Genomic DNA, 18,985 nt, shown 5'->3' with positions numbered 1-18,985 from the left:
GATGACTTATTAGAATTCTCATGTGTAGTGAATTCTGTTTTATCTGGAAATGGTCAAATTTTGCATGTCTCCCTAACATGGCCCAATGCTAATTACACAGTATAACTCATAACTCAGTGTTGGAGAAGTATTCAGAAGGGATAAGAGTAAAGATATGGTTATACTGGGCATAGTGGCACATGCGTGTAATCTCAGTAACTCAAGAGACTGAAACAGCAGGGTCACAAGTTCAAGGGTAGCCTCAACAACTTAGCAAGACCCTATCTCAAAATACAAAATACTGGGGATGTAGCTCAGGGGTAGAGAGTCCCTGGGTTCAATCCCCAGTACCAAAAGACAGTAAAATGTGATTAAAAATTATTTTTTGCTGAATCTTTTGAGTGCCTTGGTGGGAAAATAATCATGAAGGAAAGGAAAAGTAACATGCGGTGAGAATGCTGTAGTAGAGAATTTTTTCTCCCTTTTGAATTGAACTGTACTACTGAACCACATCCCCAGCCATTTTTAGTTTTCATTTTGAGACGAGGTTTCACTAAATTGCCAAAGCTGGCCTCAAATTCGTAATCATTCTGCCTCTCAAGATGCTGTAATTAATAAGTGTGAGGCACTTTTCCTGGTGGAGAAAAGAATCTTCATGCTCATTAATGGTAGAATGTTTTCCTAGCATGTTGTAAGACCCTGGGTTCTGGATTCACTCCCCAGAACCAGGAAAATAAATGTAATTCTGGGCAAGAATTAGAAATATCTGATGTGTTGCAATTAAAGTTAATCAAGTGAGTGGTGGTGCACATCTGTAATCCCAGCTACTCAGAAGGCTGAAGTAGGAGGATCATAAGTTTGAGGCCAACTTGGGCAACTTAGTGAGATCCTATCTGAAAATAAGAAGGGACCAATATGTAGCTCAATGATAGAGTACCCCTCAGTTCAATTCCTATAATCAAAAAAAAATTAAATGAGGTTGAAAAGAAAAGAATGAAATCTTGGGAAGTGGCTTGGCCCTTCCACATACATAGGTTACTAAGGGTGACCCTTTTGGCTACTGCCCCACTCTCAACTTTAGGGCTAGAACTTGGGCCTCAGTCTGCCAGTATAGATCTGAGCTTGTCAGAACCGGCTGAGCACTGCTGTTGCTAGGTTGAGAGGAAGTAGGCCAGGTAACCAGTGTGAAAACTCACTGCTTCTTTTTGGTCACTTCAGCTGTTCTTTCCCTGCACAGATAGAGCAGCTCCTTGCCTTATTGAAACACCAGACAATAAGAAAGTTGAATTTCTCGCTTGCGGTGGTTCTCATGCTGCCTTGCTCACACAGGTAGGTTTACGTGGTCTCCTTTGACTGTACATCTAGAAGAACACTGTGTATGAGGCATTAATGTTATCCAGAAAAAAGGTGATCTCTTCCCACAGTAGGACTGTTGTCCTGATAATTTGGGATCTTTACTTTGACAGTACTTTTATTCACTCTAGGAATTAGTGAATGTGCCTATTTTATGGTATTTCTCCAGCATCTGACATGAAGTTCCCTTTCTGTAGGATGGGCTGGTGTTTACTTTTGGTGCTGGGAAATATGGGCAACTTGGTCATAATTCAACACAGAATGAGCTGAGACCCTGTTTGGTGACCAAGCTTGCTGGAAATAGAGTGACCCAGGTAGCATGTGGAAGGTAAGTTGTAAAGTGTCAATGAAAATATCAATGATATTAATGGACTTAGGTAATTTAATAAAATACCCATCTGTTTATAAATATCAAACATTTTCAAATGGGTGAAGAATTTATATTATTAATCATAATAAATCTTTAAGTCTACATATTTGTTTTCTTTGACTTTTGGGGGGGGGGTACTAGAGATTGAACCCAAGGCCTCGCTCATGCTGGGCAAAACGCTCTACCACTGAACTACACCTCCAGCCTTTTCTTGTTATTTTTTGTTTTTTTAATGAGCAATTCACTTTTTCTTGTCTCTTTTCTGAAATACCTCTGTTAATTGTTCAGATGAACTTTCATCTTTAAGGAAAATAAATCATTTTTATTTGGGGAATGTAAATAATGTAAGTCACAAAGGGTTATTTTGGGGTTCATTTGTGAAATCCTTACTATAAAAAATCCAGTTTATATACATTCAGTCTGTAGACATACTCTGTTATGATCTCGCTAAAACTACATGAATGGTGATAATGTTAAGGTAGACCAAATTATTGGTGTAAGATTCTCTTAGCCAAAGCAATTCTTCTTAATGTATGTCACATTCCATCTTTCTCCCGTTTTCTTTGCCATACTGGGGATTGAACCCAGAGTCTCCTGCACACTAGACAAACATTCTATCATTGAGCTATATCCTAACAACATCCCAAGGACCCATTCAATCTCTCTCTCTCTCTCTTTTTTTTTCCTACTAGGGATTGAACCCAGGCACTTTACCACTGAGTTATATCCTGGTCCTTTTTATTTTGAGACAGAGTCTCACTGAGTTGCTTAGGGCCTCATTAAGTTGCTGAGGCTGGCTTTGAATTTGGAATCCTCCTGCCTCAGCCTCCTGAGCTACTAGGATTACAGGTGTACACCACTGCACCCAGCCTCAGTATCTCTTAATCAAAAAATGTTGCTACCACTTTAGGTTCTTCTTAACACATGTCACTTTTAATAGCATATATTTTAAGAGAAGGAGCCACATTAGATCCCTAGTATAAATCAGGTTAATACCCCTACTAACATGGGGGAATTCACTAGAAACACACAAAACACTGCAAGTTGATATATTCAGTCACATTTATTACAGGAAAAGGGTAGTGGTTAGTAACAGTTGAAGGAAGAGAGGTGGAGGGCCAAGACTAGGAAGAGTCCGAATGCTGAATTTCTGGTTGTCTCCACTTGGAGCAGCTGTTACTTCCTCTGGAATACAGGAAGTATTGTTAAACTGGGAAACACCCGAGTCCACAGAGTTTTTATTAGGGGTTCACTGCTTTGGTATGATTAATTGTACCATTGCCAAGTAATTTAACCCAATCTCCAGCTCCTCCCTCCCACGGGTCTGGCTTACATCCCAGGCCAGGGGAGTTTGCCACTAGCCTCCAATAGGAGTGGTCTCAGGGCTCCACTCTCAGTGCCAGACACTTCTCTTTCACCTGAAACGTACTGAGGATTTGGCAGTTACCACCCATAAGTTGGGGACAAGGGCAAACCTCTCTGAGCAAGATCAAATTGTTTACTACACACCAGTGTTGGAAGAGACCAGAGAACAAATTAGTGAGAAAACCAGTGTGGTAAATGTCTTTGAGAAATAAGTGGGAGCTCAGAGGAGGTCAGCTAATCCAGTCTTCTAGGATGGTAAGATGAGGAATTCAGAGATGGTTTCAAGGAGCTGGTCACTCTCAAGCTAAGGCTTGAAAAGGGAGGTGTTTGTTCCCAATAAAGGGAACACCATTTGCCAGTGTGTGACTCAAGGCCTTGAGTGGATACAGGCTTTCCAAAGTCTTCTCGCTCTCACAGTAGGTTTCTTGGTTTCCAGATGGTTTTCATCCTTTGAGTGTTAGTTTTACTCTGATTGGGTAAGCTGATTTTGGCAATTTACTGTATTGCTAAATATTCTCATCATTGGGGAAAATTAAGAATTGACAGTATGTGCTTTTATTTAATAGGTGGCACACACTTGCCTATGTTTCCGATTTGGGAAAGGTCTTTTCCTTTGGTTTTGGAAAAGAAGGACAATTAGGAAATGGTGGAAAACATAATCAGCTGATACCTCTACCCATGAAATTGCCATCAAATGAAGAACTCAAATTTGGTAAATTCTATAGGAGTACAGGATTCAGCATAATGCCTTGTTAGAGAAAGTGATTTTTCTGAGGACACGATATGACAAGGAAAGCAGTGTATGAATATAAATGAGTTTCTGTGAACACTGGTTTTATTTTTTTTTAAGTGTAAATGATTTTATTTAATTTATCAAATCAGAATAACCCTCATTTTTCTGCTTCTCCTTCAGATTAGGATTAATGTAAACTTGAATAATCACATAATAAAGCAGATATGGATTCAGAGATGTTTGATGATTTCAGTTTGTAAGAGACTTATTACATTCCAGGATGATTGGTTTTCCTACCTGGTTTAATTGACCCATAATCAGAAGTATGCTCCAAATCGGAAGTGCTGGAAGTATGCTCAGCACGTACCTGTACTATCAGTCCTTGTAATGATTCTGAGATGTATTTTGTTATCCCCATTTTGCAGGAGGATACAGAAACCTGGAGAGCAAAAGGCTAGCTAGACACTTACTCAAAGCCAGGAAGAGGTCTAGCTGAAATTGAACCATGCTCCATGTAATCTCAGAACCCAGGCTCTGAAACACTGCAGTACAAGCGCCTCAAAGTGCTTGGATTGTTTCTGAAAGCTTAGAATTCTCTCATTTCTTCTGGGGAAATGAACAGTAATTTGCTCAAGCAGTTCATATATTATCTTTGATTCTTTATAACATTCCATGCCTTGAAGTATTTATTCATATTCTTCATTCAGCAATAATTGGTTAAATATTATGATCGTGGTTTTTAAGAATGGGAGCTAGGCAACAGTTAATGAAATATTTGTTTATGCTCTATATAAACATTTATGTTAATTATATAAAACAGATGCCACATGTCAACCTTATGTGTCACCTACGTTTGACAACTAGACTTTACCCTAAAGTATATACATCTCTACTTCTTAATTAGTGGGAAATGCACTGAGTTTTTGTCTATTAAAAACATAAAATGACAACATATAAGAAAAATCTGAGATTATTTACATTGAGTATACAGGTTTGTGCTAAGTGACATTCTGTACACTTTATGTGCATCCCTTTCAGAAAACCACAGCTCAGGAAAGGAGCTGATTATGATTGCTGGAGGAAATCAAAGCATTTTGCTCTGGATGGAAAAAGAGGTAAAATTAAATCTCTACATGTACTATCCTTGGTATTTTAAACAAAATAAAGGGTTCTGGAATCCAGGTTTGGCCAACTTAAAAGTCATTAGGTTACTAAGGTGACTTTTGGGGAATAGATGGGCATTGTTGATCCTTTACCATCTAAGCTAATTTATTTTACCTGCAAAAATCAACAGATTTGTCCCTAATGAATGTTGTTGAATCATTATAATTTCCTCATACTCAACCTGTGTTTTGGTGGGCTTCTGGCTAGTAACATTGGTCAGGTCCTCATGAGCAGATAGGTACAATACTAAAAACACCTGAGGCTACGAGGCTTGTGAGTACTGGACCCTGGACATCAGTTTCCTCCTCCTTATACACCCAGCCCTCTAGGAATGTCCTTTTAAGGTTGTCTGATGTTCACCTTCATAGGATTGCTAAGTGTTGTGACACTCCAAGAAATTTCTTTGACTCTAAGCCTCCTTGGACAATAAATGGGCAACTCCTTGCTTGGTAGAGTTTCTTTTTGTGATTGTCCCAGACTTAGTTATCCATATTTAAAAATCAGTGTTGTATTCTTAGAATGCACCTAAAACTTGGGTAAATTTCTGACATGTCTAAATTATTATGCTTTCTTGTTTGTAGAATTCCTATGTTAATCTGAGGAGGAAAATTCTTTTATTAAATGAAGGAACTATAAAGAGATGGATCGCTGATGTGGGCACTAAGCAGTGGCAAAATACAAAAAGGTATGTGCCCTTAATTTGTCTGACTCTCTAAAGTAGCATTCCCAAATTGGTGCTGCACAATAGAGAGATATAAGGCTCTAGTGTATTAGCCAGGATTTTCCAGAATAACAGAGCTAACAGGATGTGTCTATATCTATCTGTCGAAAGAGAGATTATCTTAAGTAATTAGCTTGTGTAATTGTGGGGGCACAAGTCTGAAATTTGTGGTCTGGTCACCAGGGAGAAATTGATGTTGCAGCTTGAGTCTGAAGGCAGAATTCCCTTTTGGAAGGGTTGCTTGTTGTTTTATTGTAAGGCCTTTAAACTAACTGGATGGTGCTCACCACATACCCAAGAGTTACCTGGTTTACTCAAAGTCTGCTGATTTAATTGTTAATTTCAATTTGAAAATACCTTCACAGAAACATCTAGAATAATGTTTGACCAAATATCTTGGTAGCATGGACTAGCCAAGTTGACACCTAAAACTGATCAACACACTTAGCATGTACACTCCATGAAGACAGCTTTTTTTACTGTAAGATTTCCCTGGACTCTTTATATTTAGATTTATTGTGACTCTGAACAGGAAATATGTTCTGTGGCATTTCCCAACCCTTTCTGACCCTGCAACCACTTGTTCCTACACCTCTAATTCACAGCTGAATAGTCAGAACAACCCTGATCTCAACTATAAAACTCCTGCCACTTGTAAGGATTGTACTCATTCTTACGGTCTCATTCTAGAGACCTTCTTAGATGTGGCTTTCTAATTCTGGAAGCTAGTTATACAAAATAGTTGTGTTATAATTTTCAGAGTACAAATGATCAAGAAGTATTGTGTACTTCTGAGATGAAACAAACCCCCACCCTGGGCCCCCAGCATATTTAATTTCTGGTAATTTATTTTGTTCCCAATTCAGTGGAATAGAAATAGAGCTTGTGAAGTTGAGTAGAATGTGTTTTATTTGTTGGAGAAAGTTCTGACTGCATCAGGCCCTTTCCTCTTTCCCTGAGACGTCTCAGAATACACCTTTCTATTTCCACTGACATTTTGAGAATTAACAAATGGGGTAGATGTTTAGATGCCATGATAGTACGCAAACAAGTAAAAGATGGGAGAAGTTTAAAGGACAGTTACAAGCTGTTTCATTTATCATGTCTCTTGCTGTAAGGAGGCATGCTGTTCAATTTGGTGTAACCACCATCTTATTCCTGATGTAGGGAAATCCGAGAGATATTTTCATCTCCTGCTTGTCTGACCGGAAGTTTCTTAAGGGAAAGGTAATACATATAATGAATTAAAATTCTATTTAAAAATATTACGAAAGCATATTCAAAATGGTTCCAGGGCAAAAAGTTAGCTATGTGTTTATCTCTTTTTCAAAATTACTTTTTTCAATAAAAGCAAATATCTGCTTGCTGTATAAAACATCAAAAATACAGAGGACTGAGGAAGTGGCTCAGTGGTAGAGCGCTTGCCTAGCATGCATGAGGTCCATAACACATACACAAAATATCAAAATCATCCATAATCCATCACTTAAGAGTAATATCTTAGGGGATGTGGCTCGGTGGTAGAGTGCTTGTTTCATGCACAGGGCCCGAGGTTTGATCCCCAGCACCAAAAAAAAAGTATTATCTTAGGCAAGGGGGACAGCCCAGTGGTAAAGCTTGTGCTTATTTGCACAAGCCCTTGGGTTTGATCCCTAATGTACACAGACATGCACCAAAAAAAAAGGATATTGTTTTATGTATTGTTTTTTACTTATTGTGCCCATTTTCTATTTTATTCAATTCCATATTATTCAATGTTTTTCTACAACATCATTTTAATGGTTGTACAATAATCCATGGGAAGGATATACTTTATTTCCTTATTGGTAGATAATAAAGATTTTTAAATTTTATTTTCTTTTATGGTAGTGCTGAGGATCAAACCAGGACCTCACACATGTTAATCTATACATGTTCTAGCACTGATTTACACCCCTACCCCTTTTGAATTTTTAAGTATTAGTGAAGAACAACTTTATACTTCTTTTCCTACATTTTTGTTTGTATATTTGTTTCTTTAAAAGAGTTTATTTCTGCTGGGCACGATGGCACATGTCTTGAATGCCAGCAGTCTGGAGGCTGAGACTGGAGGATCACAAGTTCAAAGCTAACCTCACCAATGGCAAGGCGCTAAGCAACTCTGGGAGACCCTGTCTCTAAATACAGAATACAAAATAGGGCTGGGAATGTGGCTCAATGGTTGAGTGTCCCTGAGTTCAATCCCCAGTACCAAAAAAAAAAAAGAATTTATTCCTACTTTCATACATGCAATATATGTATTAATAAAGAATATGCTTAATTTTAATTTTAGACAATGAATCTATTCTGTTCAGCATCAATCATAATTCATAAGACACATTTAATTGATAATTTTCTCTTGAGATCCTAAGAATTTACTTCTCTGACGCCTCTTCTATGTTGGGTGACTACAGGGTATTAGGGATCGAACCCACAGATACTCTACCACTGAATTACATCCCTAACCCTTTTTATTTTCTATTTTGAGACAAGGTCTAAGTTGCTGATGCTGGCTTCAAAATTGTGACCTCCTGCATCAGCCTCCTGAGTTGCTGAAATTACAGGCATGCTGAAGCCCCTTCTTTTAGACCCCATTTTCAGTTCATGTAATTGGAAGAGCTGGTCACATTTTTCTGGAAACAGAAAAAAAAATTTATCTTTTTTTTTTTTCTTAGAAGATATTTTTTACTTAAACATTCTTTTCTTCTACGGTGTTGGAGATGGAACACAGGGCCTTGTTCATACTAAGCAGGTGCTCTTATAACTAAGCTATGTACCCCCATGCCTGATTATTCATTTTAGATAACATGATATCTGAATTACAGTCTTAAGGAATACATGATTAATGCAGCCTTGATATTTTGGGGCATTTTAGAAATACCCGTATTGTATACTACAGTTGTGTTTGTGTTTAGCCAAATTATTATAAAATTGAGAAAAAAAGTAATTGTACTGAAATGGGGCAAGCTCTAGAAGAAACTGTGTCTAGATAGATAATCTAATAAAATACTTCTTTTTGAAGTGGCCTTTCTCATTTACTTATCTATCTATTTATTTATCTTCTACAGAATAGCTGTTGAAACCATGTTTATACATTCTGACTTAAATAAAGCAAGAAACACCTTTAAGGAATTAACCCAAAAGGACTGGATCGCTAACACGGTGGTATTCTTCAGAGTGTTATTTGGAGAAAGAAAATGCACTGGAACTTATAAGAATCCAAAGTTTCAGAAGAAATATTTTCTTTTAAGAGATTCTCTGAGACCCTGTAATTCAGCCAGGTTAAGTTAAACTGAGATAGCATTTAGAGTTTCCCCATTTAGGGTGAAATAATTGACATGGCAGTCACATAGGTTACAAATAGTCTAAATAGTGCTCCATACACAAACACATACACACATACATGCATACAATTCTGGAGTGAATTTTTTCAATTCAGGGCTTTCGAAGGCTATTTAAGGATTGTTGAGTTTGGCACACTAGAATCAGAACAACATTTTATATGCAATTCTTTTAAGCATAAATACAGAAATGAGAACACTTTTTTCCTAATATAAACATCTCCCTCATCTTTTCTAATATAAACATTCTTCCTCTCTGTTTTGTTTATACTTCTCCCTTTTCTGTAGGTTCTAGAATATTCTTGTTCTTTCTGGGACTGTTGCTTCCTGCTCCAACCCTGTTATTACTGTCTTTAGGTTTTCCACTTGCAAATGTTGCAAACATGCTTCCTTTATTAACAGCCCTTTGTGATGCAGGCTGCATTATTTCCCTATTCTGTTTTACTGGTTCATCTTGGGGTAGTACTTCCTGTAGTCTCAATCTTTTTTTTTTTTTCTTTTTTTAACATCTGGTTCCTTCTTTTTCTTCCTGTATGCTCCCTCCTCTCCTCCTTGCCCCCACCCCCTTTTTCTGTTTTTCTCTCTCCTATTTCTTTGATTTTTCTGTCCCTCTCGGGCTTGCTCTCATTCCTCCCGTGTCTCTGCTCCTTTGCCCCTTCTGTTGCTCTGTCTGCCACAGTGCATGCTGTGTCTTAGCTGCAGTTGACCTTCTCTCATACTTTTCTTTCAAGACGATAAGGAAAGGGTTTTTTTGTTTTTTATTTTTGTGAGGTTGGTTTTGTTTTTTTTTTTTGTTTTTGTTTTTTTTTTTTTTTTGGTAACAGGGAGAGACAGGGTCTCACCTAGTTGCTTTGAGCCTCACTATGTGGCTGAGGCTGCCTTTGAACTCATGCTACTCCTGCTTCACCCTCCCAGGCCGCTGGGATTACAGACATGCACCACCACGCCCAGCCAGGGAAGTGTAATTCTGTTAAGTTCGGGAGAAACATGGGCCAGTTAGAGATTGGAAACAAAATGAACCCCTATGGCCAATTTTATCAGCATTTATTCTTGCTTATTTACTTTGACTCTTTGAATTCCTCCTGTCAAGGTCAGTTTAACTTTTTCGATAAGATTCTGAGTCACTGCTGCTGAATGCAGCCATAGAAAAGTCAACCAAAAGCAGGTGTGACAGGGAGGGGTTGGATCAGCTCATCACTTGGGGTCCTCCTTGCATACTAATTACACTTTGGTTATGCCAGAAGAATAGCATAGGATGGGTGATATACTCAGAGGGCATTTTTCACATCCAGAAGGGGAGAGTCATTAGATTAGAAGACCTAAGATGTTCCTTTTTATCTTGAGATTTGGTAATATGGACTCACAAACTTTTGGCATTTGTTCATTTATTCAGCAAACATTTAATTGTGTGCTTGGGTGCACTGCATGATGATTTTTACCCGCTTTGGTACCCAGAATTGAACACAGGGGTGCTAAACTACTGAACCACGTCCTCTGCCCTGTTTGTTTTTTATTTTGAAACAGGGTCTTGCTAATTTGTTGAGGGCCTTGCTAATGAACTTGCAATCCTCCTGCCTCAGCCTCCCAAGTCAGTGGGATTACAGGCATACACCACTGCGTCCAGCTAAATTCTTGATGAAAAATGAAAAAAGACATGCTACTGTCCTTTGGAATCTCATGGTTTAGTGAGGGAGACAAGACACCTGTGTAGACACTAGTGATCATGCTTCCCCTAGTCCCTAGCTTAGAATTGGTGTACAATAAATATTTTCAGGTAAATGCAGTTGTTCCTAAGGTCACTTCTACTTAATGTACTGAAAACAAGCTACCCAGAGGAAGGAGCTCACCAGGGGTGTAGGGAAGCCCTTCAAGGCAGCAGGAAAGGTGTACCCCGAAGTAAATGCAGTGTGTGAAGCAGTGACATTGGCTTGATATCTGACTATAGTTCTAGAGATTGGAGTGGGTTTGGAGGTTGGAGGCTGTGGCTGGTGAGGAGAGGTAGGAGTGTGTTTGTTGTGCCATTGAGGTATTAAGTAGAGTCATCAGAACTATGCCACTCCAAGGACTAAACTTCATAGTGGGAACTCAATGTGTGATATAAAAATAAACATAAGAATTTGCATATTTAGAGCTGTGGTTTAGTATATCATAATTTAGTAATCAAATGTTTGGACATTGAAGGGACTAAGGATGTGGCTCAGTGTTTTAGAGTGCTTGCCTACCATGCACAAGGCCCTGGGTTCAATCCCCAGCACCACCAACACAACAAAAGAGTATGAATATTAGAGTCAGAAAGATTCAGGAGAGAATCTCACGTAGCTGTGTGACCATGAGCAAGTTACTTAATTTCTCTGAAGTACAGATTTCTCATCTATAAAATGGGTTTAATAACATCTTTGTCTTCTCTTATGAGAAGCTGTATTTATTAAATAACTTAATTAATATATAATATCTAACAAGTAGGACTTCATAAATACTAGTTTAAAGGGGCTTTTAAATTAATGCTGCTTTACACACATAGCAAATAAAAATTCAGAATTCAATTTGGGTTTTTCCTGAAAGGTTAGATCCAAATCAGGGAAACTATAATTAGAGGCACTAGAAACAAGCATTCATGGAAGAGACAAGGTCCTATGCGAAGATAATAGGAACCACATTGTGTTGAGAGTTTTATTTTGTTTACGTTATTGGATTCAGACACATTCTTCTTTTTTCAGAAAATGGGGTGTCACGGTGTGAACCAGAGGGCAGAGTGTAGTATAAATTATTGGGAAAGCTGCCTGTTCTGAATCCGTTGTTCATTCAGTGTCATCCTCACACCTGTGGTTTCTTCCTGATCTCATTCATGTGCCCAACATTGAACAGTGGGAATACTTGTCCCGTATCTGTACGTCTGTATTAGGGAACCTTCGCAAGATGGGTTGTCAACGTGAGTTTCAGGGAAACTAAACGAATATTCAGATTTCCTTCTGGAGCGAAACTCCAGGTTCTACACTGTGTTTGAACTGATGGTGTGGTACCCAGTTCCTGAGTTTTGAATGCCTTTTCTCTCATTCTTGCTGACCACAGATAACTACCTGCCTCAGAGATAATCTGCTCAAAAATCTGCCATTTTGTTTTCTACACCAAGAAGCTTTAGAAATATTTTTCCTTCTCCCAGAGTGTCCAGTGATGCATGATTTTAACAACTGGGAGAGCCTGGTGGTTCCGTTTGCAGAGACTATTTGTAAAATGAGTGACCAGTCACTAGGGATTCTGGGTAAGAGTGATAGTTTATGATTGAATATACTTCACACATCTTAATGGAAAGACATGCCTGGTTACATGCTAAAATTTTAACAGAATTTAGATATAATAATATATTCAGGTGTTACAGTTTATATTCTTAGCATACTCTTAAAGATGCTATAATAATTACTGTGGTCATTTAAAATGATTATTCTAGTACTTTTTTAGAGTTCTTGGAATATACATGCTTGGCTTGATCATGAGGTCCTTCTTCCTGAACATTTCATTATAAATTTTTTCACAAATACAAGGAAGATGAAAGAACAGGAGAGCAATTACCCATGTATCTTCTACCTTAGAGTCATCAACAATGAATGTGTGGTCATTTGTGCTTTCTCTTCTATTCAGATTACCTTTTAGTTTTGCTTAACTATTTGAAAGTAAGTTGAGGACGTGAGATTTTGCTCATTTCAGCATTAATATTGAATGTCCATTAACTTCATATGATCATCAAACTTAAGAAAATTAGCCATAATTCCATGATACCACCTTATATCTAGGCCATATTGAAATTTTCTCAGGAAATATTTTACAGCTTTTTTGTCTTTTTAAGAATTCAAATCCGGGGCTAGGGTTATGGCTCAACGGTAGAGTGCTCGCACATTCAAGGCCCTGGGTTCAATCCTCAGCACCACATAAAAATAAATAAATAAATAAAATAAAATTTTGTGTACAACTACAAAAAAATTTTTTTTAAAAAAGAATTTAAATCCATTGTTTTGTGGATTGTATCACATCCTGATTGTCTAGGCATGAATAGATTTTAACAAAGATTTTTGACATACCCAGTATATTCAGTACTTGGTATGTCCACTCTTCAGATTTTATTCAATCTAAACAGCATTAAATCTAAACTTCCCCGGGGTGGTGTTGCAAGCCTGTTACCCCAGCAATTTGGAAGGCTAAAGCAGGAAGATCACAAGTTCAAGGCCAGCCTCAGCAAGTTAGTGAGGCCCTAAGCAACTTAATGAGACACCTTCCCCTTCAAAAATTTAAAAAGTGTTGGGAATGTAGCTCAGTGGTAAATCCTAGCACCCAAAATAAACTGTATTGTAAGTGATGAAAAGATATTTTAGAGTGGTTATTTGGTTTTAATTTTTTAAATGAAATATGTGTTCTAAGAATTAAGAGTTTGAGTCATAAACGGTTCTTGATTTAACAGTATGCTTTTTCATCTAGGCAAAGAATGTGATTAATGTCTGCATTTTTTTCACAAATTGGTTAGAACAAGTTTTTCTTTTTTAACAATAAAAGAGTGTTTTTGTTGTTTTAAGATTTTTTTTTTTTTTTTTTTAGTTGTAGATGGGTACCATACCTTTATTTTATTTATTTATCTTTATGTGGTGCTGAGGATCGAACCCAATGCCTCACACATACTAGGCAAGCGCTCTACCACTGAGCTACAAACCCAGCTAAAGGAGTTTTTTCAGGATGTAAAAATCTAGTATTTCTTAGTCCTTTTGAAATGCTTGTGTATTAATTACAATTATATTTATTCACTGGTTTATTACAAATGTGTTTTGATAATTATGACATGTAAAAAAATTTTGGTATGAATTTGGGGCACTGTTGACCCCCTTTTTTTCTAAGAATCCAAGAGAAATTACCTACTAGCAATTACATTTGTCTTCTTTTAATTCCTCAGAAGAGTATTGGGCAACTCTGCAAGAATCCACTTTCAGAAACCTGGTTCAGATGTTTATGAAAGCCATCAACTTTCAGCTGCATTACTGGACTGAAAACAGTGAGAATAACTGTCACCTTAAAGCTCTACTAGAAATTTTGGAAAAGCTGCATAGGGTAAGGGTTCATTTAGAAACCCCCATGTCTGTAGTTGGCAATTATAGTTGATTCTCTTTTAATTGGCCTGAATTTTAAGCAGGCTCATGAAACATAAGAAGTTTATATTGCCTTTTTCTTTTTTCTCTTTTAATAAAAAGGAAAAACTGTTTTATTGCTTTCCTAGCAAAGGAGAAACACAAGACTCTTATCCCTGAGTCTCTTGATTCTGCCCATGGTGGGGGTGGGGTTTAAAGAGGAAATTCAAAGGCTGCATTCCAGGTGTTCTCTGTCTGGGGTTGTAATTCACTTGTTAAATTAGGAGAGAGTAATTTCTTAGGTCTTCTGGTGGCATCCCCAAGTCAGTCCCTTTCTTTGGTTTGTTGTATGCTCAAGAGCAGGTAACTCTGCATAGGATGGTGAAGAAAGGTAATCTGTTTCCTGGAGAATTGGAGAGGAGATGAGGGAAGGAGAGGGAGTGAGGAAGAGAAAGAACATGTTCGTTTTAAAAATAAGTCACAGTGGCAGAGCAGCAAGAGCTATATTCAAAGCATAAAGCAGACCACTGTTACATTTCCCCGCTGACAACTTTTACATTCCATTGCTATGGGAAAATGAGCAATGACATCTCCAAGCTTCTTCCCTCTAGAAGAGGGTGAAATTGAGGGGAAGTGGCCTGAAGTCCTTGTTCTCCATCAGGTGTAGATTGCTATTTTTTAATGTTGTGTTTTATAAATTACATCATTGACATAAAGGATTATTCCATTTGGCCCTCCATGTCTGTGGGTTTCACATCCAGGGATTCAACTGAGAATTTAAAAGCATTTGAAAACAAAAATCACATCTGTTCTGCACATGTGCAGACGTTTTTTTTCCCCCTTTTCATTATTCCCTAAATAATACAGTATAACAGCTATTCCTGCAGCATTAATGTTACATTAGATATCAAGTATCTAGATATTTAAAGTACATGAGAGGTTATGTTTAGGTTACATGAAAATACTGTGCCGTTTTAAATAAGGGACTTCAGCAGCTATGGATTTTGGTATCTCTAGGGGTCCTTGAACCAGTCTCCCATGGGATCCTAAGGGATAACTGGATATAATATCTATGTACAGAAGATACAGAAATAGATATAATATCTATTTGAAGAAAGGTAATAAACAAACATCAGATACCTAAAACATAAAACATTTCCAATACTTTTGAAAATGCTGGTATATCCCTTAGAGATCACACTCTCTCTACTTCCCAGAGGTAGCTGTGAACCTGGATTTGGAGTTAATCATTTCCTTTCTCTTTCTGTTTTATGACTATATATATGTGTGTCTGTAGGCATTATGATGTTTATTTTTGCTGTTTTCAAAATTTATATGAATTATATTCAATATTTTGTTTTATAGATTACTCCAGATAATATTAATTGCCTGTATTTCATTCATTTCCATCGTATACTGCGGTCCATTCTCTAGTACAAGCTGTAATACATGCATTCCAGTATTGATGAATGCATATGCTTTTTCAGTTCCTTGGTTCAGTTTGGTTTGGTTTGGTTTTGGAGTGGGTATTCCCTTATGAGAAAACATGTTGTTATAAGTATTTTCATACTTATCTCTTGGTTTTCTTGGGCCAAGAGTTGATTTTTTTGTTTTCATAGCTGATTCTGGAATTGATAGGTTATGGAAATATGTGTTCTTTTTTAATAGTGACAAACTGTTTTCTGAAATGACTAATCAATTTAATTTTTCTCTAGGAGATTATGAGAATTCCTGTTGTTCCACATCAGGCTTTAAAATTTAGAAGACATGTTTTATATGAAATGATACCAAATTATGATTTTAAATGAACTTCCCTGGTTCTAATGTATTAGAGCATATTTTACATGTTTACAATTGCAATATTTGTTTCCTCTTCTCTGAAATGTCTGTCCTTGAATCATGTTCATTTTACATGGATATTTGCCTTGGCTAAAGGAGTATTTTTAAATTTTAGACACTAATCCTTTGTTAATTATTTGTGTTATAAATATTGAGCACTTGTTTATAGCTTGTCTTTCACTCTGTAATGTTTTTTAACAAAGCATATTTTTTATTTATTTATGCATTTGTTTGTTTATTTATAGTACTGTAGATTGAACCCAGAGGTGCTTAACCATTGACCTATATCTCTCTTTTTTCTTTTCTTTTTTTCTTCTTTTTCTTTTTGGTGTACCAGAAGTTTAACCCATGGGTACTTTACCACTGAGGTACATCCCCAGTCCTGTCTATCTATTTATTATTTTGAGATAGGATCCTAATAAGTTGCTGAGGGCTTCCCTAATTTGCTGAGTCTGGCCTTGAATTTGCAATCCTCCTGTCTCAGCCTCTCAAGTTTCTGGAATTACAGGTGTGCACCATTGCACCTAGCCCCAACCCTTATTCTTATTTTTCATTTTTAATAGAGTCTCACCAAGTTTCCCAGGCTGGTCTCAAACTTGAGATCCTCCTGCTTAAGCCTCCTGAGTAGCTAGGATTACAGATATATACCATTGCACCTGGCACTAGATAGTCTTCAGAGGATGATAGCCAAGGCCAGAGGAAGAAGATACATGGAAACAGATATTTAGAATATTAGAAATCTAACAAACAGGGCTGGGGTTATGGCTTAGTGGTAAAGTGCTTGCCTAGCATGTGAAAGGCACTGGGTTCGATCCTCAGCACTACATAAAAATAAATTAAGGTATTGTGTTCATCTAAACTAAGAAGAAAAAAAATCAAATGTACTTATTAAAAAGAAAGAAACAAACCTAACTAACAAACTGTTAAATGTACTCTATCTTCCCTCCTAGAAAAATAAAACCTAATAATGACAGGGGAAGCTAGGGTGGAACTTAGAAATTTCAGGCTCCTTATAGCATTCTACACTGAAAAAAGTGGCAGCTCAGACAGGTCCCTCACTGAGCCCTCTGTACTTCTTTTCTTACGTGGGTCTTATCCCTGCACAGTGAGGAATGTCACCTGACTGTATGTGGATGCTTCCACCCACATGCCCTGGCTTCATCCACCTCTACCACAAGTACTTCTTGGCCAGCCCTGAGACTTGGAGTGTGACAGAGTCCACTCTCCAGCAACCAAGCAGGTCGTAGAGGCTGGTGTGGAACCACTGTGTAAGATATGTGGGCTATAAGTAGACAGATCATTGTGGCTCTTGTCTAGATCTAGAGGAAAATGCTTTTAGTTTATTCCTTCAGAATTTAGTATTTAATCTAATTGAAAATTGATATCAAATTTATATTGATTGTTTTTCACATGGAAAATAATTAGTAACCATTAATTTAAATAGTGCCCTTTCCCCACTGATGGGAAGTTCAAGCTTGGGCACTGTCATAATTCAGGTTTCTATGTGTGGCATTCATTTCTGGGCTCATTGCTGTATTACTGGCCATTTCTGACTCTCTTCTGATTGTTTATATCTGGTAAGAGAAGTACCCCTACTTTGTTTTTGAAATGTATTTTTGGATATGTTTTGCACTTGCCTCTTCTGTATAAATTTTAAAGTTGATTTGTCAAATTACACATATACAAAAAAAAATCTTATTGGGAATTTGACTGGAGTTACATTGAATCCATATTTCACTTTAGGGAGAACTGTATCTTTACTATGACTGTGAAAGTCTTGGATTTTTTTAATTGGTTCCGAGATACTTAATCATTTTTAGGCTATTGTAAATCATGATTTAAAAATTATAGGGCCTGGGGTTGTGGCTCAGCAGTAGAGCACTTGCCTCACACAGTGTGAGGTAATGGATATAAAAATAAATAAACAAAATAAAGGTATTGTGTCCATCTACAACTAAAAAAAAAAAAAATTTTTTTTTTTAATTATATTATGACCAGGCACTGTGGCACACACTTGTAATCCCAGCAGCATGGGCAAGTGACTGAAGCAGGAGGATCTCAAGTTCAAAGCCAGTATCAGCACCTTATAAGAACTTGTCTCAAAACAAAAAAATTTTAAAAGGGCTGGGGATGTGGTTTAGTGAGGGCTCAGTGAGGGACCTGAAATGTACGTAGATAAATAAATTGTGTTACTAGCTTATGGGAACATATTAATTTTTTATTTATTTTTATTTTTGGTAGTGCTAGTATCAAACCCAAGGCCTTGTGCATACTAGTCTAAAACTCTACCACTGAAATACACACCCCTAGTCCCAGAATTCATTGATTTTTTTAAATATTGATTCTTATATCAGTTACTGCTGAATTCCCACATAGATCTTATGATTTATCTGAAGATGCTTTTGAATTTGCTGGGTTTTTTGTTTTCACTTTTTACTACTTTCCCTTATTACACTGGATAGGCAGTAGAGTGCAAATAGAAGTGGTAGTAATAGCAGGTACTTTGTCTTGTGATTTTAAAGGAAATGTTTTGCATGTCACTATTAAATAGAATATTTATTACATGGTTTTTGAAAATAAAATATACCTTTAATGGTATGAGGATGTGCCCTCCTTTTCAAAGTTGTTGCATATTTTAAATTTAAGCCAATAATTGATGCTGTCCTACTGAGATTCCAGTTATATTAGACCATCTCACTGAATATCACTATGTGTCTCTAGCTTTCTGTCTTATTTTCCATCTCTTTGTCTCTCTGTACTCCATTCTGGATGATGATTGTTTTTTGAGGGGGACTAAACTCAGGGGCACTCAACTGCTGTGCCACGCCCCAGCCCTATTTTGTATTTTATTTTTATTTAGAGACAGGGTTTCCTGAGTTGCTTAGTGAATTGCAGTTACTGAGGCTGGCTTTGACCTGTGGATCCTCCTGCCTCAGCCTCCCAAGCTGTTGGGATTACAGGAATGCACCACCACACCCAGCCATTCTGGATGACTTC

General features: G+C 37.2%; 1 protein-coding gene across 2 annotated transcripts in view; it reads left to right on the top strand.

Moving 5' to 3' along the window:
• The window catches only part of Herc5 (HECT and RLD domain containing E3 ubiquitin protein ligase 5), a 64,314-nt gene that overhangs the window by 6,984 nt on the left and 38,345 nt on the right, over positions 1-18,985 (top strand). For both annotated transcript variants that reach the window (XR_003581470.2, XM_027926562.2), the window contains exons 5-13: positions 1,217-1,308; positions 1,530-1,660; positions 3,634-3,779; positions 4,839-4,915; positions 5,546-5,649; positions 6,853-6,912; positions 8,772-8,865; positions 12,114-12,303; positions 13,978-14,132. Coding sequence is in view for 1 of the 2 variants with exons in the window: in XM_027926562.2 (XP_027782363.1) it covers positions 1,217-1,308; positions 1,530-1,660; positions 3,634-3,779; positions 4,839-4,915; positions 5,546-5,649; positions 6,853-6,912; positions 8,772-8,865; positions 12,114-12,303; positions 13,978-14,132 (1,049 nt within the window). In the remaining variant the exon portion in view is untranslated. The remainder of the gene's footprint in view (positions 1-1,216; positions 1,309-1,529; positions 1,661-3,633; positions 3,780-4,838; positions 4,916-5,545; positions 5,650-6,852; positions 6,913-8,771; positions 8,866-12,113; positions 12,304-13,977; positions 14,133-18,985) is intronic.

This window comes from Marmota flaviventris, chromosome 7 (assembly GCF_047511675.1).
Source record: "Marmota flaviventris isolate mMarFla1 chromosome 7, mMarFla1.hap1, whole genome shotgun sequence".
In the NCBI taxonomy this organism is placed as follows: domain Eukaryota; kingdom Metazoa; phylum Chordata; class Mammalia; order Rodentia; family Sciuridae; genus Marmota; species Marmota flaviventris.
The sequence above is the reverse complement of the archived record's forward strand: the minus strand, read 5'-3'. Positions and strand labels throughout refer to the sequence as shown.